The following is a 22,788-nucleotide window of genomic DNA, read 5'->3' on the forward strand; positions in this document are numbered from 1 at the left end:
AGACCAAGATCAAGGACAAAAAAATTACCGTCTGTGACCATTTTGTCTAGCTCTGGACTCAGGATTCCATCCAACTGTTCTTCACTCAATGGCCGTGAACTCTGGTTGACATTCGGCTGAGGCAGAGAAGAAGGATCATCAGAGATGGGTCCAATATCCAATCCAGCTGAAGGAAGAAAGAATATTAAGTTAGACATAAGTAGTAAAATTTATTGGTACAGAATAAAGAGCATAAAACTTTTTTTTCCCCTAGAGCTGAACTATCAACTAAACCAAAACTTTCTAAGGTTTGAAAGGTAAGGTAAAATAAGGCATTCAATAGAAAAAGTAAACAAAACCGTCCACTATTTACCTCCAGTTTACTGTATTGTTTGAGGAATGTTAATTGACTAGAATGCAACTAGAAGAATAGGAAATTTTTGTTGAAATAAGACTACTAAGTTTAGGTACAGCATGTTTTCGAGTGTATAGTTTTCAGTACACAGGTTCCACTATAACTATTCTTCACATTTTAAAAACAATCACACCACTAGTCAATATGGTTCATCCTCATGTACCTTAAGGTTCACCCTATATGTTCTTATAATATTACATTAAATATCTACTGAAGTGCTACTGAAGTGTAGTCAGTATCAAACAAGTTACAGCAGTTTCTGTTTCAAAAACAACTACTGAATATTCTGGGTTACATCAGACAAAGTGATTTGTTGGTACTGAGAAAACATAACTTACTACATAAATTTCCTAACATCCTTTACAAGTCGATAAATCTCTCAAATGAGAAAGATCTTTGAAAAAAAGAACTATATACTTCAGTATTTATTTCTGTATTAGATACCAAATAAAAACAAATTTAAAATAATGAAACGTGCCGTTCTACTTATTGTCAGCCTGTGTTTTACATGAAGTGATGAGTCATCATCCAGTGGAAACAAAAAGATTTGATGCTGACTGCTTTATTCATGCTTTAATTTATACACTTTGTTAGAATGCTTTTAATTTACAAAAGATACCACTATGATAAAAACTACACACTACTACTAGAAGTAATATTAAAATTAACAGTGACAGCAAGAAAATGCATGGGTTTGTATCATGAAACACAAAAACTCAGGAAGGTTTTTAAAAGCTGTAAGCAAAACTTTATGCAGTACTCTTAAATGCAGAGTGCAGAGTTTATAGGTCGTGTTAAACTCAAACACCACAGAAAGAGCAGAAAATGAAAGCATGAACTAGTGACACAGTAAAGGAGTACTAGTTTCTACACATGCAGTTCTTTCAGCTAAAACCACTAGGAAAGATGACTACTTCTAACCATGGATCATCCATTGTTTAGTTTCTTACCAAATGGGGAGGGTGAGTTCTCAACCTGGAAAGTGCATAAATCAAGACCTACAGGACCCAAACCAGATAAAATGGATGATTATAACACGAAAACAAAAAAAAGCAAAGAAAAAGCTGCATGCTGAAAAAAGCTACGCAGGTATGATAGACAACGGCAGCTACATTTTATTCTCTCTTAAGCAGCAAAGCAAAGAGCCAAGTAAAACAAAATGTTGAAAAGCTTGGGGATTTTTTTTTTTGTAGAAGACAACAAAATCATCTCAAACCAAGGTATTCTTAAGATATGAAAATTGGATCCGAAATCACCTAGAGCATAGATACAATACAACAAATACATCTATAATAAAGAGGGAAAAAAAGAAAACAAATACTAGAGAGACCTCATACACATACATACCCGAATGATCTCCAGACTTTACCAAATCATCAGAAAGTATTCCAAGAATATCATCATCAGTATTTAAGACCTCAGAAAGATCGACTAAAGGATCATCGGTGCCACCTGTATAAGATGCAATAAATAAAATCAACCAGTCACGGCATTTATACATGACTCTGTTGATGTACTATAGCTTGAGCTATAAACTCACAGATTTTACAGGCTAGAAGGGCTTTCTATAGTGTGTTATGTACTGCAAGTCACTCTGGGGTGAGAGACTGTGCTGACTAGCATCCCCTCCCATCTTCACATGCTTACATTGTTTAGTATTTTCTCCAATACAGTTAAAGTGATAATGTAATCAGTCATGTGGAAGAAAGACCGGATGGTTTTAGGGGAAAAAAAACAAGATCTAATGAGAACTTGCACCCTGTAAGACACAAAGGCCTGTGAATTTAAAAGTCAACAAATAGGTTTTAGAAAGGACACAGCTCACAGGAAATCAACAGGGAATATTAAAAAAAAAAAAAAAGGTAAGAAAGTAATCAGTACTTCTCTTACCACCACTATCTTTCTTAAGACTACAGAGCAACCAGTCACTACACCCTCATAGGGAAGTAAAACGTAGGAGTAACAAGCAGTAGTAAGTAAACGGAAATTGGAAATGCTATTTTTAACATCAGAGGAAATCCTGAAGGAAGTGAGAACAGCCAGAGGTAGAAATGTCATGTTTGTTTGTTGTCTTGGAAAAACTGGCCTGGTCCTAGCAATAAATTATTTAATATTAAATAATAAATTCTGGATATGATTATCTTCTTGACATCCAATTCGTTAGAGAGAAACAACTCCAAATGGCCCATCTGGTTTTATTAAGTAGTTTTTTAGGACTATTACAGATGCGCAACATCTGAAGAAAATTGTTTGACAAATAAATAGAAGTTGAGAAAAATATTTTCCAGAAGAACTGCAGACTATCATGACTACACAAGCAATCATTGCAAGACCAATGAATCATGAAAAGATGGTAAAATATACAAATACACATGTAATTAAACAGAGAAAAGGGATTAATACAAGTCATACAATGTACAGTGTATAAAACAAATACGGGCAGGTTGAAGAGGGACCAGGAAGTCAAAGAGCAAACATATTTCATAGATATATGGTTATCTTTCCCACTGTTACAACCCAACTGCCCCAGGAAAGTATTTCTAGCTTAATTCAGAGGCCTGGTGCCAAGGATTTACTTATATCATAAGGCTACTTTCCAAGCTGCTAAATTTTAAGTGATTTAAATGTTCCTTCTGCTGCTTTTCAGAGACAGCCTTTTTCCCCTCCACCATTACTGGAAGTCAAAATGAAAATGATTCTTCTTCACTTTACTATTTTTATTCCTCATTTTTATCCTTTGTAATACAGACAAGATGACACCATCCTAATTAAACCATGTTTTAGTTTGCCACTCAACTAGGTGGATCAATGTGCCAGTGCAGACCAGTCCATTTAAACATACATAAAGAATTTGGCTCCTATTGATACAGGAGAAGTATAAAAAAGTGCCTCAAAACCACATCACTTTGTGGGTATAGTTATTTTGTGTACCTGATAAAAAGTACTATGAAATGTAAGGTTTTAAACAGAACCTAGTTGTTGCGTTTTGGGTTGGGTTGGGGTTTTTTTTGTTGTTCTTGTTGTTGGTTTTTTTTTTCCCCCGAGATACTTGTTTTCCTTCTGGCAATTTGGTCTAATACCAATTATTCAAATAACTAACCAACCCTAGGCACTGCAAGGTGATGTTAATGACTTCAGCTGGCTGGTAGGCAAAGGATTGACTTTAGCTGTTCTTTAACTCTCCTGAATTCCTACTTGAAGGCAGGCAAGTATCAGGGAGAAAAAAGCCCTTACAAAGGAAGCACCGAGACTGTATTAGCAGCCTTTAATTCTTCTGTAGTATTTTATGTTATGGTGTTTTTCTCCACAGCCCTTAGCACTGTGCTTGAGAACAGTCCCTAAAAATTCAACTTCTAATTTGAATATATATACATTGATTAAGTAGCTAGAAAGAGCTCAGGTGGAAAGATATAACTGAAGAGTTTACCACCCATAGCTACAAACTGGCTGTGAATAAATTCAGGCTTCAAATTAGAGGGCTCCTAACTATTAAGGCAATCAAATTCTGTAATGGCCTTCCGATGAGATTACTAGGTTGGAAAAAACCTACCTGCTTTCAAAATGGAGTTTGTTAAATCTATAAAAAGGCTGAGTGTTAGTGATAGCAGAGGGCTAGACTCTATGATCCATAAGTCTCATATAAGACATCTAATGTAAAGCATATTTTTACATTTTTCGTCTATTTTCTTCCTCATTTTAATTCCATGTGTGCTAAATATTATCTTGGAAACAACTAAATCACTTTAGTCAGCTGCTTCAGATCAGAATCAATAGCTGGTTGACATCTGCTGCCAAACAAATAGCTCAATACTGCTCATTAATTTGACTCTTTCAGAATGGAGATGAAAACTAAGACAAAGCAAAAAGGAAAATAATTTGCTTGTAATGCTGGATCTCTAAGAGAGCACAGTTCTACTGCTATCTCGTGATCCTGATTCCTCTGATGCATTTACTTGTATTTATTTATGAAGTTCTAAAAGAATAAAAACGTCTCTCCCAAGGCTGCAGCCACCCTAAGATATTTAATCATACAATAATGTAGCTAGTTATAAAATGTCCCAGCAGCATTTGAGTCAGCTGCACCGAGATTCAGACGACTCCTCTGCTTTTGTCTAGGAAGAATTTCTTTAGGATTCTCTGGAGACCCGACTTAAACATATGACTTTTTCAGCATCCCTAGAAAAAATATACTGAATTTAAGCTATTTCGAACTAAAGGAAAGATCACACTGCCAGAGCCTTCACAGAACACACCTTGCCAAGTGGCCTCTTTTTCATCAGAGACACCCAGATCAAGAAATTCAAGACAGTCCTCAGACCACTCAAGATGCAACAGATCCCAATCACCACCTTCAACTTTATCCATGAACAACCAGGGAGACCCTGGAGATATAGTACTCTCTGTTACCAGTGAGCAACCCTTTGCACTCTGCTCTAGCACTGTCTTGGAAATGATTTTAAGGGTTGGTCCCACGCAGAATACATTGCGTAGTGTACCACATGTTCTAAAACCACAGGAAAAGTGAGTCTTCTAACTGAAAACAAAAACTGCAACCTCTTTGCCAGACAGAAATCAGGCCTGAGAGCCTAAAGCTCACTTCAGTCACAGTTAGTAGAAATTAATAGTAAACAAAGGACTCCAAAAATCCTCTTTTGGCTGGCTCTGCCAATCCCCATCACTACTGCAATCTTGTCTAGCAAAAGCTTCAGCTACCCTTAACCAAGCTCTAAGAATAAATAGTCACAGAACATGCCATTGAAATGCACTGTCAGTTCACGAGCAGATTGAACACATCACTGTTTGACTCCCTAGCAGCACTATGCACACGTTGAAAAGCAAAGCAGATAGAATAACTTCCTCTTTAGATGCTTGAGAGCTCTTTGGAAGATGAACAAGTATATCTAACCCTTAATCCCAGGATTAAACAAGTGGAGTTTCCAAGAGAAGAATATCTTCCTTGTGGAAAAGACCTGTCCAGTTAAGCAAGGGCTCTCACAGAAGTCAGCAATCCTTGTGAGAAATGGCACTGTAGGAAAATAACACAGTCGGTGACAATACAGTCCTATAGCCTCCCAGTGCAGTGAATAAAGCAGTTCATGTTGTTCCTGCTCCAAAGCCAGGTTTGGAGGTCTGAGAGCACCTCCAAACAGGTGCTCTCAGACACTGTTCTCACCTCCAGCTCCTCTGCAATACCAGCCAGAAGGGAAGATGTGAGATTTGCTAGCTCGGCAGTTAGCCAATTTACCAGGGTCTCCACCACTCAAAATGAATCTGGCTCTCTCACAGATGTAGATGCTATTGTGGAAATAACTGTCTCCCACGAAGTCACAGTGAAAGAGTTAAGAAAAATAGCACTGGAACTGATCAATACTGGCAGATTACTTCACCCACTGGTGCTCCAACTACAACAAACAGCTCCGTCTGGACGCAATTTTGGCTGGAACTCTGAATGGTTGAGAGACAATTGTTGAGAACATTCCTATGGCCAGAAAGCACTGTCCTTTGAGTCTCTCATATATAAAATGGGACAGTAGGTTATCCACTAAAACTGTTGCTAGTGATTTATTTATTAATAGCCAGCTTGTTATGATTTATTTCTGAATAAAAAGAAGAGGAAATGATAAAGCTTCATTCATAAAGAACAGGTTTTTAAAAAATTCCTTTCAAACTTCGGAAAACTAGAACATTAAATTAACATCAAGTTCATGAACTTCTAAAACCTTATACTACCATAATAAGTGAACATTAATGACTTTAATCTTGCAGTTGGATAAGCCAGCAAAGACTTCTGAATCTGTATTTCTCTGGCTTCAGAAGAATGCTGGGGTGAAAAAAAGTACATAAGCATATTTTCTTGTAGTGTTGGAACCAATGAAATACAGACCTTGAAACACTCCATTTGCAGTGGTTTCCCCTTCAGGGGAAGTTAACTTTTGCATTCTCTATTACTCACAATTTCAACTGTATAACCATCGACGTTTAATGATAATATAGCCTTTTGCTTTTCATTTAACGGATTTTCACCAAGTAACAATCACAAATAAGCGACCTCTCTTCAAATAACTCTCTGGACACAGGAAACTATATCAATGTGTGTAAACATTTTTAGATGGAAAAATGTGTGAGGACAAGCTGAAACACAAGCCACAAATTAACTAATATACACAAGAAATAGTAACAGTTTAAAAATACGGAATGCCAAGACACCTCTAGCTAACAGCACATACTACAAGACACACAGAAAAAAATAATTTGGAAGGGACAGTAAGGTTTTTGCTTTTAATTGCTCCTTTGTGTGAAGCTGCCCTTTCAGCAGCACTTTACAACCCTCTGGCTAATTTGCAAAACTCTCAGCAGTAACTTCAGTAAGGTTTTGCAATAGCAAAAAGCAAAAGATTGCCTAGGGGCTACAAACTGTACCTGGAAAGGGCACTCATGTTCAGAAAGGACATGGTGAACCAAAAATTCCGAGGAGACTGGCAACCTAAAATAATCTAAAACATTAAAGAAAATAAAAGTTGGATGATATTCATCCAACTAATATTCATTAGACTACTAAAAAAACCTTTTAATTAGATTATTTTTGTCATCTTCTACAATGGATCTGTATGCTTATTCTTACACAGAATTAATTTTCATGGATTTTATAGACATGGACTTTACAGTCAAGGAGTTTCAGATCTGCATCAAGTGCCAATTGTTGTGCCATCCACTGCTCTTTCTGAAAAAACTGAAGCCCTGGAGCTGAGTATCACTGATTATCAATGTAACTTAACCTCACAAGGACAGTTAATACACAGAATGTTGAAAAATACATCAGATAAACATTGTGAGAAAAGTAGAAAAGAGAGTGGGAAAAGCCCCAGTTGCAACAACAAAATCAAACTACTGAATTATCACTAACTTTAGCTTTGTATACCTTGAGGTCCCAGTTTTGCCTGAGCTGGTGTGGAGGTTGAGCTAAGAAGGGGGTCAGACGAAGGATCCAGGAAATTGGTGGTCAGATTTGTTTTACATGAGAGTGGAAGTGATTCTTCAGGTAAATTATCTAGGCTCATCTTGTTTTGTCTACTGGTATCTAGTAAGTCTTTCCCAAAGAAAGCTTCCTGCACAGAAGACAAAATGATTCAATGTAGGAGGAATACTGTACCTATAGAAAAAGTTAGCTAAACAGCAAAGTTAAAATTCAAAGCCAATGATTACTAGAAACATAAAAATACAGTCTCAGTCTCACATGCCTTCCAGTATGGCAGTATCTCTTCCAGGCTATGAGGCATGGACACAGTGGATACAACTTACCTGAGGTAGCTACATTATTAATGTTTTATGATTAAGTTTACACCTTAAATTATATAGAAAAAATATAGTCGTCTTATGTATATGTGGTACAGACAGTGTACCAATACAGCGTTACTATGTATCACAAGTTTTTCAGTATTTAAAATATTTCTCCTCACACAAAAAGGACAGCTGAAGAAGGGGAATACTACTGAGCAACTTGATCAAGGCCACAAAAGAAGTTTATGAAAAACACGCAAGCGCACTGTGCTCCAAATTCTAGAACAACCATACACTGCATTTAATTTCGCACAAAATCATCCTAACATCAAACTGCAGTAACAAAACACCTAAATCTGTTTAACTTACATTAGTATCTTTTAAAATATTATGTAACAGCTATCACTCACCTAAGCCTGAGTACTCAGTAATTTGACAACAACCTATCAAATTTTCAAGCCAATTTTTATTCATTATATAAGAACTTTTTCTGCTTTCATGTAGTCTTTAAAAACTTGATTTAGGATACAGCTGCTAAAAATAAAGCTAAAGATAGATTTTTCAGTATCAGTTATTCCAACATAAGCAAAAGAAGAATCTAAGAAATATTCTATGTTTTACAGGAGTAAAATGTGCATTAAGAAAAAAATATTTATCCTTATTAATTGAAAGGAAATGTTGCTTAAGTATTTTCTTTCCAACTCACTTCCCCACTTACGAAATACAAATTATTTTTAGACAGAGATCGTTCTGCCTCTGTTAATTCCTTGCTTTCAATCCCAATATAGTCTATGTCATGAAGTTTGATGAACATCTACAAGATAATAAAGTTTTTATGAAAAAGGTGGCTGAGAAGAAGAGCGAGCCAAATAATGTCTGTGAGAGACATATATAAACCAATCAGTTTATAAACCAGCTGAAGGTAAGTTGCTCAGTCACCGTTAATATCCTAGTTATTATCCACGAGTGCTACCTCTTACCTGCTGGGGACATCACAGAATTAATGGGGGGGAGAGAGCAGAGATTATTGTGGTAGGGAGATGCAGGGCATATAAAAACACAAAACTGTAGGAAAACAAGTTTCTCCTATCAAATCACGTTCTATATTGAAGAAATGGCATGATCAGGCTAAGATATCCTACAGAGCTGAATGCTGAACATGTCATGTGTCAGTTCAGAGGGAAAAGAAAGGCTTCTTCCCCCTTCTCCTCCACCTCTCAGAACAAGTAGAGATGCATACATTGAGAAATAACACTAGAGGACTGGAGATTTAACATAATATACAGCTTTCTGTACAAACTTTTCAATCTTCTTTACAGAAAACCCATTTCATTTGAATGATAAAATGGGAATCTGAAAAGAAACGTTAATGGTTTAAATGAACTATGAATCAAGACACATAAAGATTAGGTTTTTAAATGTATTTACACAAGAAGTATACCAATAGCTTTACCTGCAAGTAGGCAGGAAAGGTTTCTTCAAGTTTATTTTTCTTTTTCCTGTAACGCTTTTTTATTTTCTCAGTACTTTCAGAAGCTGGGGCAGACTCCTCAACTGGAGTGTCCGGCAGCTGTTCTGTCCAACCTAAAAAGTAATGTTCAGGCACAAATAAGTAAAATACTTGGTATCTTGCTCTGAAGGTACAGTGGCAGCATACCTAACATATCTTGCTACCTATCCGGGTGCATGGGTTTATTGAATCTATATGTATTCTAAAGGTGGCTTTTATCTAGCCAGCTGTGAATTGTCACCTGATCATCTGGGCTCTGGCAGTAAGAAACACCATATGTGATACTAGTCACATTGTTACCTTGTTGTACCTCACTGGCTGAAGACAGACATTTAACTTCCATATCTCCAAGCCACCTAAGAATTTGGTAATTTGAGAGGAATTATAGGTGCCATTCAACCAGATATTTGAAAGATAATTCCACTGAAGTAGTATCTCCGAAATCATCAATGCTGAGTTACACATTAATCACCTTTCATCTTGTACACTAATTTTTCTCAAATTAAAAGTAAAAACCTTTTTTTTTTACAAAATCTGAGAAAAGACTGTCATATAAATAATGAACAGGCTAGAAAAAGAAATCTATAAAGAAGCCCTTCAAGAAAAATTACACATTTATTCATCTACCATATTCCAAAGTGGCACTGTTTTTTCTAATAAACATAAAAGTACACAGTGCTCATCAATCATTCAGTATTTTACTTCAACAGACCAGGGAAAACACTGCAGGTAAAAGTAGAACTTTTTAAGTCCTGCTACTTCCATCTTGCCAAAGCTAATTACATGAAATTATTGACCCTGGGAAGTTATTTAAGAAACTGTATTATTGTGGTAGTACAATCAGCTATGCTTTGTACTGTAGTGATCTCTTGTACCATATTCAGAGAACAGCAAGTAGAACGAGGCTCACCAACACTGTGACCTCCGCATTGTTTGACAGTGAGCTTTTGCAGAGAAAGGGGGTGGAACATGACAAGAGCAGCAAAAAACTTGGTAAGGCTGATGAGTACTGGCAGCTGAGAAGCAGGCTCTCAGCAAGCTATGATGATTTAAAACATACAAAGATTTTTCTGAGTTATTTTTTTCTTAACAAGCAATTGTGCCTGAGCAGACAAAAAGAAGCTCAAACTTTTAACTGAAGAATACTTGTTTAAGCATACCGCTTTTTAACAATATGCATTGTACTGTGACCCAGAATGGGGAATTAACTTTTTAGCCTTTTCTTTCTCTTTACTTAAAAGGAACAGATCCCCATAGGAATGAAAAACTTTAGAGCAAAATTTTCAGCACTACCTGAAACAATGTAGTATACTATACTGAAATGATATTTACAAAGCAGAAAAACATAGCTATAACACTAATATTAAAGAGAAAGCAAGCACTATATCTGAATAGGGGACCTAGCTAGAATACCGGGTTACACTGATAAAAGAAACATTTGTTGGCTTCATAAAGTAGTTCTACAAATGCAAGCAAGGACAACATTTAACTATTAGTTTTTAATACTGTCTGGATGCTGTAGTAAAGATCTGGTTTCCAACATGTTGTACAAATATATAGCAAGAAACTGACCTGGCTCTGGAAAGGTTAAAAACACAATAGCTAAACAGACAGGAGAGAATAATAGGAGAAATCAAAGGCCAGAGTCTTCTGAGATGCCATCAGCCAACCTTTAGAAGCAGCTGCCTCCTACTGACTTTATAGGAAAGAGGCTCTGAACTAAACATATTCCACATCTCACCTTAATGATACCTCAATATTTTCTAGATTAGATAGTGTGAACAAATCCAGATGGATGAAATAATTTAGTCTAATCACACATAGCAAGCAAGAGAACAAGGCCCATAAACAAAATCTGACTTCTTGTTAGGTGCCCAATCTACTGAGGACTACAATGTCAGAGGCATTAAAATGGCTTTGCTATGAGAAGAGAGACCAAACAGAGTAATTCTTCAGCCCTGGAAAAGACAACAACTGATGGGAGAATATGACACATGTCTAGCAAATCTTTCTGTATTACAAATTAATATGCAATGATTTTTTTTAAATTATCTTTCGTAACATAAAACGTGAGGGTAGCTTATGAAACTCTTAGCTATCCAGTTTAAAATAAGGAATTATTTCTTCATGCAACAATAGTATATCGTTGAACTCACTAATACAGGATTTTTCAGAGCATAAACAGATACATAAAAATATCACACACATTTGTGGAACATGGAACACTGATGAATATTAAAGCTGATGGTCCAGAAGACACCTCTGGATCAGGACTACATCTGGAAGAAGGTGTATCAGAAAGAGGATTGCTCTAAACCTACCTCATTTCTTACACTTTTTTCTGTCTTCTACTGGTCAAAGCTAGGCTAAACAGAGCTCTGATACAATACAGCAGTCCTTATAATCCTCACTATTTATCTCCCACAATAGCCTGCAATTCATTGTTTCAGTTTCTTTGTAAATCATGGGCTCTGCTGAAATTATAAATATGTAGGAATGAGTATTTTCAGTTGAATTAATAAAGACATCATAACAAACACAAAAAACTTTTTCCTTTGTAGCACATCTCTGGAAAGAATTGTATGTTGATGAGTTGCATTATTTTTATTGCACTAAGCACGAACAAAACTTAAAAACAAGTTTCTGCACTTACCTTCATCTCTGCCAGGCAACTGCTCAGAAACAGATCCAGAAGAATCTTTCCTGGAGAGAGATCTTTTAGTCTTCCCCTGCCCCGTACGACTTCTCTGACGTACCATAAATCCACCGATACCTAACAAGGAAGCAAAAATTCAGTATATTGATTAAAACTATGTTTCATAGTAAGAATGCGAGCCAAGATTATTCTGCAGGTAGAGCGGACTACTGCATCTGTAGAGGTCTAAGAACGAATCTGAGATACTTGAGGACTTTTCATTCAGAGTTTTACAAAACATTTCTGAATTTTAATGTCTCGGTAGGTATATATGTAATTATCAAAAAGGAATATATGTAATTATCAAAAAGGATTGAATTTTAGGACTGTAAAACATCCACAAGAAGTTCAAATCACCAAACTTGGCAACTTTCACATGTTGATTTTCCCCTCCTTTGGTAAGCTAATGAATTGCTAGAATTAGAAGTCAATCTACCAAATGAAACCTATTAAAGAACTTAAATGACCATAAAAAAACTCTACAAATTGCTCTAGAAATCCCACCACTCCTAATGACGGTACTAGAGAAGGACATATGACAAAATAAAAATATAATTAATCAACACCATACTGCCTGAAGCTCCAGAATCCTTCACTAGAGATTGACTGCAGTGCTCCTTCTCCTTTACCTGTTGTGTGTGTGTATGTACATGCATCAGACTCAGGTTTGTTTCATTTTTCAGGGCACTTGTTGGCTGCACAAAACTAATACATGGCTGCTCAACTCATGATCCAAAACCACTCCAAGCAAGCGAAACTCTCTTCTCTTGAGGACCCAGCAGTGGAAATAAATGGCTTGTTGAGGAACTTTATTTGTAAAGAAAAAGGAAATCTCTGTTAAGTGATGTGGGTTTGTACCACCATCTCCCCAGGGTGGGCCCATGATGGAAGGCAATATACACAAGCACGACCTGCTGAGACAGGGCTCTTAGCAGCGTAGGAAATGACGTGGGGAGGGTAGAAGGTGGTAGAAATCGCTTTAGTTACTGAGAGAGAAGCAAGAGAAACTGGACCATGTTGTAACTCCTGCTTCCTTTCCTTCCTTCACTGTATCCCTTGCCTTCACCTCCTCAATCATTCCATTGCCTCTGTTCTCCTCCCCTACTATCTTCATAATCAGAGAATATAGCCCGTTAGAGCAAGCAGGATGGGAGTGACTGGTGAAAACAGTACTTGTGACTGCAAAGAGTACAAGCAATTTCTTATCCACAGTAGCGGGAGGCTGCATAATGAAACACAAATTCTGAGATGTTAACACAGATTCTGAGACATACGAAGTTACATGATACAGGGGCTCTTCAAAAAGCCAGGCGGTGTCTCAGCAGCTCTTACTATCTTGGGTTCAGTTTTAGCCCTAACGAATCAGAGCTACTTCCTATGGAGTCACTTAGGTACCTCTAGCTTCTTCTGCCTGGAGACAGCTCAAGTGCACCCAGGACACAGAGTTAATCCACAGTCAAGATAATTAAGAGTTGACTGCACTAATAAATTAAACTAAATGAATTCATCCAATAACTGAATTCATTAAAATTCATTGTCAGAAGTAATGTGCAAATATTTAGTAAATTACTCTTATCAAGTATTTCAGAAAATAAGATACCTGCAAAAAGTTCTCTGAAGCCCAGATATTGCCAGATACATGTACATACACACACACACAAAAACTGGCCCTCATCAATTATATAAATACAGTACATTTTCCTATCAAGTTAAGAATCAATACAAGGTATAGATTTGAACTACTAGCCAATAATTGACAGCATACCAAGAACAGGCGTACTGCTGAACAGCAACCTTTGGAAATGTATTTTGATAAGAGGACTAAAAATTATTTTAAACAGAACAAGGAAAAAAAGAAAACTAAAATCAAGAATTAGCAGTAGAATACATCAGAATTCCATACTGTTTGCTCATATTTTTTTTTTTTTTAAATTACAAAGAAAAAAAGTGTTAAAACAAACAAGGGACACACAATCATATAAATTATTGTATCCTACCAGGTCTATATGGTTTTCGCTTCCTTTTTTTAATCCCATCAGCTCCTTCTGTCACTTTGGTATCATCATCCACAGCTTCCCGTTCTGGGCTGGAGTCTGATTTTCCATCACAATCCATAAGATCACCTTCTGCAGAAAAGAGGCAACGGTAATTTTAACTGGAAAAGGGAAAGAAGATATTTTTCCAAAGTTTCTACATCTGACTGATATCTGAAAAACTGATTGAGAATGACAGATTTTTCAAAAGGGTAATAGATACTCATGCTCTCTAAACACTTTGGGGAAACCCACCCTATCTATACACAAAGACCACTATATACATACATTTCCTGCTAGATGGTGTCTACACAAAACCAGAGAATAAATGCTATAGTTACTATATGTGAATCTGAGAAATTTTTCTGGTGCCCCTTTCAGAAGTCTGTGCTATCACAGTTCCTAAGTGTCTGAGCAATTTCTAGGCATACCTCAAGGAATATGGATACAACTTAACATGCAAGGTATACTTCATTTTGTTTACCGTCCACCTAAGTTTTGTTTGGTAAGGCTTTTTTTTATTGAGAAGACAGACTGAAAAACTGCAGCCTGCACTTGGAAGGTAATGTATAATGACTCTTAGTTTGGAGAGTTCTTGACTTGAAGCTGTGTGACTGACTGAAAGCAGACTTATCTATGCAGAGGAGTTTGACTTATATAGTAGAAAATTCAGCCCAAAGGAATTACTCAGCCTTGAAGATGAAGACTGTAATTTTGAGTATGAGTTTATATTCTGTGGGAAAGCAGGGCAGAAACAGATGTAAAGTACGATGGCATTAAAAGTCCTTTGGTGTTGAAGAGGGAGTGAGTTAATTCTGTTTCTGATATCCCCAAAATGTCAATATAATAATGACCTTACATCTTAATTTTATTCTAAAGCTTTTGAAGCATGTTAAGTACGCTCTCGCCTCTGAAAAGATACTGGAATTCCGATTCCCTGCTTTGGATGTAGGTGTATAATTCTATATGGTCTAAAACCACATACAGTTGTAAGAGGGAGAAATACTGTTACAACAGACGGAGCTGGACTCTCTCATACCACTTCTGCTGTGGCTGAACTACAACCCTTGCTCTTCCACAAGCTGGGTCACAGACCAGATTTTCCCATTGATGAAGACTGTTCTGAGTTCTACCAGCAAAGCTGGTGGCTTGGCAAAGGCAGTCCCCATTGACCACCACAGCCAATTCCCTCCTCCCCTTAAGAGCATGGGTGAGCCCTCTTTGCAACGTGTCCACTTCTGGCAGAAGAGAAACCTGCGTAAGTGCTAACATGTCCTGCTACACAAAGCATGTATGCCGAATGCTAAACCCCACAGTGGTCCTTCCCATTTACTGACAAAGCATAGCTCTACAAATGGTAGCAGAAGGGCCACATTAAGTCTACCAAAGCAAGCTGAACTTTCAAGTGGACTTTAAAATGTGGAACACCTGATGAAATGCCGAACCGGATGACAGCCTATAGATGAGATGGCGAAAAAATTACCACGAGCTCAGTTTTCTCAGATACAGCCTCTTTTTTCCGCCTGGAACTTTAGAGTCGAAGTAAGGGTTATTCCTGTTTGCCTGGAATTACTACACTACATTGCTCCAATCAAAGCTGTGGCACAGCTTTATTCATCCTGATGCTCTTACAAAAATATCAGACATTCAGAGAACAAGCACTGATCTACTCCACAGAGCACATGTAGAGCTTCCAGGAAATCCAGCCAATCTACCATGTACATGCTGTGCTGTTACCGTCACATATATGAATGTGCTGTAACTCTCAAAAAGGCCACGAAAGGTGATCAGAACTGAAATTAAAGTCTGGGGAAGCTTTGGCTCTCACTTTTATACTCTGCTATTACATTTATGTATCCTGTTATCTAGTTGAAAAGGGATACCTATGAAAGCCAACAAGCAGATAATGAAGTTAGAGGAAGTTATATAGAAAACACGCACACGTTTGTAAAAGTAAAGATGATTAATCACTGGAAAAGAACAACAAGGAAAGTGGTTAATTCTGTATCTTGATGCCTTCAAACCGAAATCAAAAGCTTTTTTTGCTTTCAACAACCCACCTGATGGACTATATGAAAGTATGAGATGAACTTTAAGAGTCAGTGTAACGCTAGAATAATGTACCAAACCCCGTGAATACTGAAGAAAATGAAAGAAAAAAACCTAGTTAACTGTTTTAAAGGTTATAAACAAATAAAGGGAAGCTATTATTAAAAAAAATACACTTCTAGTCAACAGCAGACAGTAAGAATGTGCTAACCAAACAACAGGAACAATACTTGCATCAACAAGTTAATGCTGAAACTGCACTGATGGTTAAACTACCCAGTTATCTCAAGTACACTCTCTGTATCTAAAAAAAGCTTCTTATGACATTTAATCTGATTAACAACGAGGGAGGCAATGTTGTATAAACAGAAAGTTAGACTGTGGTGAGGTGGGGCGCCTATGTTCCTCTTGTAACAGACACCTGCATGACTAATTTAATGACATTCACACTTGCCATTTCCCCAGGCCACGGATTAACACCTATTCTACCAACACACTTAATCAGGATGTAGAGCCAGACCATGGCAAAGAGGACAGGAGAATGGTATTGCACCATGCTGGCTGCTGTTCCTCGTGTTGAAGAGCAGGGATTTGAAGAGTGGGGCTGGCTGCTCCTACATGCTTTTCCCACTCTCGTCTCCCACCTTCAGTCTCCTCTGGCTGGGGCTGCTGTGCTTGCTCAGCTGTGAGGGAAGCAGATGAGACAAGTACTGGTGGCCCTGGGACGTGTGGATCTTTGCTCCATGTCTAGACTTGCAGTGGAAGGAGCTCTCCCAAGGGCTTCTACCATTGACTGAAATGTCATCCCCATACACAGGGATGTGCTTGGATAGGCAAGCGTTAGCCCAGATCCCTTCATCTCTCATCAGCCTTGGAGGCCACAAAAACACTTAAATCTTCCCCTCCCTCCATACTACATGGATACCCCACCCTGGAACCTGAAATCCTTCAGTAAGACTCTACATACAGCGTTATCTACTTGAACTAGAGCAACACCTAGAATTCACTTCTAAACTCAAGTTCTGTCTTAAATTCTACTTTGGAGATGAGGACAAACAAAATCATAGAATCATAGAATCACAGAATAGTTTAGGTTGGAAAAGACCTTTAAGGTCATCAAGTCTAACCGTTAACCTAGCACTGCCAAGTCCACCACTAAACCATGTCCCTAAGCACCACATCTACACCTCTTTTAAATACCTCCAGGGATGGTGACTCCACCACTTCCCTGGGCAGCCTGTTCCAAGGTTTGACAACCCTTTTGGTGAAGAAATTCTTCCTAATATCCAATCTAATATCCAATCTAATATCCAATCTCCCCTGGTGCAACTTGACCCATTTCCTCTTGTCCTATGGCTTGTTACTTGGGAGAAGAGACTGACCCCCACCTCGCTACAGCCTCCTTTCAGGTAGTTGGAGAGAGTGATAAGGTCTCCCCTCAGCCTCCTTTTCTCCAGGCTAAACAACCCCAGTTCCCTCAGCTGCTCCTCATCAGACTTGTGCTCCAGACCCTCCACCAGCTTCACTGCCCTTCTCTGGACACACTCCAGCACCTCAATGTCTCTCTTGTAGTGAGGGGCCCAAAACTGAACACAGTATTCGAGGTGCGGCCTCACCAGTGCTGAGTACAGGGGGATGATCACTTCTCTAGCCCTACTGGCCACGCTACTTAGATGCATATAGACGAAATTAACATTTCATCTACGGAAACACAGGAAATTATTCTTTTTCCTTGGACTCTCAGGTCAGCCCACCTTATTTCTTTCAGAAGAAAGAAATACTCTCAGCAAAGAGCTTTCTACTTCACTTTCCCCTTTGTTTAAATACCAGCTTTACATACCAGCCAGATCTAGATGTTGCTTTGCTGAGCCAACATTACCACTTTCAAACAGCGTTTGCACTAAATTTGACAGCCTCGAATACACTTGTACTCAGGGAGTGCCCAGTATTTTGCACAGGTAACCCAAGGGTTAGACAAAGAGGCAACCTGTATTTCCAGTGTTGCCAGCCTTAGAAAGGTGAGTTTCCTATAGGATGGATGACCCATAAACAGAACAACAACAAGAAAAATCCCTGAAATGGACAACAACGAGCCATGACTATTGTTCAAGTAATTTCTATAAAGCATTCTGTACGAACATACAAGCATCAGTATAATAAAAACTCCCAAGGTTATCTCCAATACACACATGTACTGCAACACTCCAAGATACAAGACATGCCAAAAGTAGACTGCTACCTCTACTGTCATCCATCTCCCCATCTCTTGAGTGTTCTGACTGGGCATCTGGGGGTGTCTGAAGCACAGCCACACTGTTCTGATTTATAATCTTCAGTTTAAGCTTTGGTTTCGTCCGTTTTCTTCTTGGTACTGTAACAGTTAGGCTCTGTAACTGAGACATGCCGGATTCTGTCAAGCAGACTCCATCCTGGGTGTATGTCTTCGGTGGGTCTACAAAAGTTAAATGAATCATAACAGCAATATAAAGCTCTTTCATTTACAAGTCTTAGATGTTTAGGAATAGCACTTTTAAGAGTTAATAATCCACATGTATGGAGCTGTTTCGTGAGTGAGGAAATTGGTATAAATAACACAGAGATATCTGATACTGTCTTACACATTACAGTTACAGCTTTATAATTTAGAGTCTGATGTCAAATCCAGCAACAATCCATTATTTTGCTACAAAACAACTTACATCAAGGGCTCATTAGAAAAAACAATTATTATGGAAATTGGTGCCTTGCAGGGTATTTCTGTACCCCTGGCTCTCACAGAAAACTGTGCAAGTCTTACTTTGGGTCCCTGTTGTTTATTGGCCAAGGCCCTCATCCAGCCCTCAGCACTGTACCTTCATCTTATTAATGACTTTAAGCCTCCCAGAACTCTTGCTAACTCAGGCAAGTTATTATCCCTATTTCACAAGCAGACAAAAACCAATTTATAGCAACTGAGCTGCTCAAGATCAAATTGGAAATTGTGGATAGAACCCAAGTCTCCCAAGACCTGCAAGACTGCTTCTTCCTCAAGCTGTTACATGACAATTGAGTCTACCAATAAATTCTAACATTCCTTAATTCACCGTGTAGAAAGGCGCTGTCACCTGTGCTGGGACCCTGCAAGTGGAGGTTTGGGAACTTTCAGGGAATGACCAAATAAGGAAGAGGCTGCAATGATGCTTCTGCTCTTTGGAGCCAATTAAATAATGATTTGATAACAGTTTTTGAAAACATGTGTGTCATAACTTTTGTTCCCTTTAACCTAAAATATTTTCTTATGTGACATCTCACACCTCAAAACACAGCTGGTTCTGAACACAGTTCTTCCCAGATGACTGTTTTCTTACGTTGAACTAAAAAAGAATGTTTGCTTTAAAAAAAGTTGCATACTCTTTTTCAGATTGAAGATTTGAAGGGAGAACCTTCTCTCAGAACTACATCTGTGCAGTACCAAATGGAAAAAAATTCTGACATGATAGAAGCTGTCCTAACATGATGGAAGCTGTTAGGTACTATCATTATAAAAAGTTACTTGTGAGTAGGCTTGTCAAGATTTTCAATTCCTAGCACAAACCAGACAAATACAGAAAAGTTGTGTCCTCCTACAGCTTGAGCCTGTAAACAGTTGTGTACATGTTTGACTCAGCCCCATGGTGTTATCACTGCTAATATTAAGGCAAGCAACTAAATGTGCAGGATCAAAGCATAATTTAAAGTAATTATTATACTGCAGGTATGGCAGGCAAAAAAGAAGAAAGGAGAGAGAATGAGAAAAAAAAATGAAAAGCATGCTGCGGTAACTGAAGGATAGTTAATGCTGTGTGTTATAAAATCATAGAAAAAGGAATTTTTGTCTCATGTGAAAATGTACCCTTAAAATATGCTAAATGATCAAAGATTAAGCATTTACATTCTTTACCTAGTTCTTTTGATTTTGAAATAATCTGAGCTCCAACTGATGAATCACAACAGTCCAAAGAAGGCACTGAAAAATATAAGGAAAATAATTTCAACTTTAAAAAATGGTGACTTGATTTAAACTGAAACTATCAATTAATTTTCCTTCAAACAGTTCTGTTAAACTCCCTAATTTATACTGCTGGCAACATTCACTAGCACCTTTAAAATAAAGTGCTTTTCAGTGCCACAGAAGATGTGACTACAAAACAAGCCTGATACAAACTGAAGTCCTCCAACTTCCTAGAGCCAAAAATGGCATTGGAAGGGCACTGAACTCGATGGTAAATTATCTCCTTCTACTGGACCAGGGGCAAATAAATACACTGGATCTACTGGACTGGAAAGTAAGCTCTACACTAGCCATGATGTCCAGGTTTTGCTGACCTAAGTGTGAAAAATGGGAGGGCTTTGTGTATTGGGTACAAACCGCTGTCGTATTTCCCCAAGGAGGGGCAGGCACACTCCGACAGCTTTGCACACAAGATTCCAGCTGTGTCTATGCTGTCAGGTCTCTTATACAACACATATATCAGCCTTATTTTGTTTCTCGTATCTGAGAACAGATGATACATTACTTGTTGCAGTTAGATAGGGTAATTCTTATTCAAGATAAGAATATCGATAAATGAAAGAGCAGAAATTCAATTTAAAAACTACAGCTTGTGTGCTTCAGGGAAGCACTGGAACAGTGTGTCTGAACAAATAATGATCAAAATGTCCTACAATACTAGGCTACTCTTGTTGTGGGTAATGCTCTTCCCATCTGCATTAATTACAATAACCATAATCACACTTCGCTAACCTGTGATGTGCAGACTAGACTTTTAATATTAGTAGTGACTTTACAGAGATTATGTAGACAGAGTAAGTAAAGTGAAAATTAGAAGCTTCTATCTCACAAACACTGAGAACTAGAATCAGAAGACCTGTTAGTTTGGCACAGTTAGCATTACCATATAGTCAAGTTTATCCACACTTTTTTCTGGTTTTGCCTAGAAATCTTATCCACGCTGAATTTAAGACTCAGACAAACATCTGGAGTATCTACTTTGCATCTGCCACACAAGATGAGATCACTGAGGCAAAGCACGTGTGGGAGGTTCAGTGTTTCTCAGACATGTCAGACCACTGCATGTGTGCTGCTGCTGACCATCTCACACACTATAAAGGAGTTGGGGGCAAGACTAGGAAAAGCACAAAATCTTCCAAGTAACACTTAAATTCTTTGCTAAATACAATAATGAATACGAAATCTAGAGGACGCTTTCTAAGCATATAAACAAATTTAAGGAAAGTGTAAGTCTGTCTTCAAAAACTATAGTCCTTCAAAAGTTTTATGTAAGGTGTAACTAAAGTATATAACCTACAGAAAACCAACATTCCATGCAATTAGTAAATGAAAGCAGCCTATGAGAATTACTGAAAAACTGATACACAGGAGTGGAAGGAAAAGACAAGGAAGAAAATAAATTGAAAATGAGATTTTGAAAGAGGCAGAGCTGGAGGGAAACAAAACAATATGGGACAAGCTGCAGGACAGAAGATACTCAAAAGCACTGAATTGAAAGAACAGAAAAAAGGCAGATTGTAAGAAATACTCAAAGTGGAATAAGACATCATCTGTTCATATAATTGGTTATAATTTACAAGATGTTTTAAGACAGAGATATCAATTATTGAATTGGAATCTAAGGTAAACAAAAATTTCAGAAAGACAGCTGTGAATGGGAATTTGAAATCCTTATTTAAAAGTCAAACAACAGGGAGCGTTCTTCTGGTCCAAGTCAGATTGTGAACAATTTTAGCTTTGGAGACTGAATAGAGTTGAAATAGTCAAATAAACAAGCTGATAGTGACAGAGGTGAGGCCTTCAGAGACCAACTCACAAAAGCTGCACAAACAAACAGTGTTTGAAGACAGTATCAAACAGACTTCCAGAAAAGGAGCTAATTAGAGTGCAGATTAAGGATTAAAATCAATAAAATGGATAACAGAGACACAGAGTACTGTTAGAGAAAGACTGTTCAAGGGGAAAAAAAATAAAAATTGAACAAAAAAGTGCTTTCTGAGGCACTTAGCTGAAGTTTAACCAAAACTATTACGCTTATTTGCAAAGGGGTTTAAACATGCTGAGTATCATACAGCACTCAGTAGCTTCAGTTGAAAACAAATAATTGCACAGAATACAATACGATGAGAAGAATCACAGTTTCAAAAAGAAAGGGAGCTGCCATTTGTAAGGCTGTAATAGAAAAGAACAATTCTAGGAAGAAATTAAATCAGCATAAGGGACAGAGCAAAATGGTTGATGTAGAAACACAACACTAACAGAGCACTATTGGATGCCTGCATAACTATGTGCATGACACAGGGATTTCTTTGCAAACACAGTCACTTACAAGAACATAAGAGTTGACACAATAAATATGCTAAATAATAAAAACATTCAAAAGTTATTTTTTTAAAGTACAGTATTATGTTGCCTTTGTATCCTGTATTTGTAAAGTATATAGAATTAAGTTTCAGAATGAAGAAAAAATTAACTCAGCTTCAGGAAAATTGTACAACAGAGGCTCCCAGCCATAATGTGCATATCACTGGCAGTATCGAGCACCTCTGAATTCGTAAGTGATAGGAACTCCTCGCTGCCTCTGTGGCCACACTTACTCGAGCCACAGGAGGAATACATGCACATGGGCAGCTACCAGAAACTGTTACCAGATCAGCTATAACTAGCTAAAGAAAACCAGGCAGAGCTGGTCCCTTTGCCTCCCGCAGACAAAGAAAAACAGCACTAAGGGAGGAGGAAGCTGGAGTATGTGGATGGAGAGAGGATGGGAGTAAGTGAGGAAGGGATGACATTTGCAGA

The 22,788-nt window shown here is 37.8% G+C and overlaps 1 protein-coding gene across 14 annotated transcripts in view; it reads right to left on the reverse strand.

The window, feature by feature from the left end:
- The window catches only part of KMT2C (lysine methyltransferase 2C), a 203,421-nt gene that overhangs the window by 40,216 nt on the left and 140,417 nt on the right, over positions 1-22,788 (reverse strand). For 10 of the 14 annotated variants that reach the window (XM_075492363.1, XM_075492360.1, XM_075492358.1 and 7 more), the window contains 9 exons: positions 19,879-19,944; positions 18,199-18,411; positions 13,875-14,003; positions 11,836-11,955; positions 9,126-9,256; positions 7,314-7,500; positions 1,742-1,846; positions 1,345-1,392; positions 29-166 (listed from right to left, as the gene is read on the reverse strand). In XM_075492363.1, coding sequence (XP_075348478.1) covers positions 29-166; positions 1,345-1,392; positions 1,742-1,846; positions 7,314-7,500; positions 9,126-9,256; positions 11,836-11,955; positions 13,875-14,003; positions 18,199-18,411; positions 19,879-19,944 — 1,137 coding nt within the window. The remainder of the gene's footprint in view (positions 1-28; positions 167-1,344; positions 1,393-1,741; positions 1,847-7,313; positions 7,501-9,125; positions 9,257-11,835; positions 11,956-13,874; positions 14,004-18,198; positions 18,412-19,878; positions 19,945-22,788) is intronic. The other 4 variants (XM_075492367.1, XM_075492362.1, XM_075492355.1 and 1 more) reach the window with 3 other exon arrangements.

This window comes from Mycteria americana, chromosome 2, assembly GCF_035582795.1.
Source record: "Mycteria americana isolate JAX WOST 10 ecotype Jacksonville Zoo and Gardens chromosome 2, USCA_MyAme_1.0, whole genome shotgun sequence".
Lineage (NCBI taxonomy): Eukaryota > Metazoa > Chordata > Aves > Ciconiiformes > Ciconiidae > Mycteria > Mycteria americana.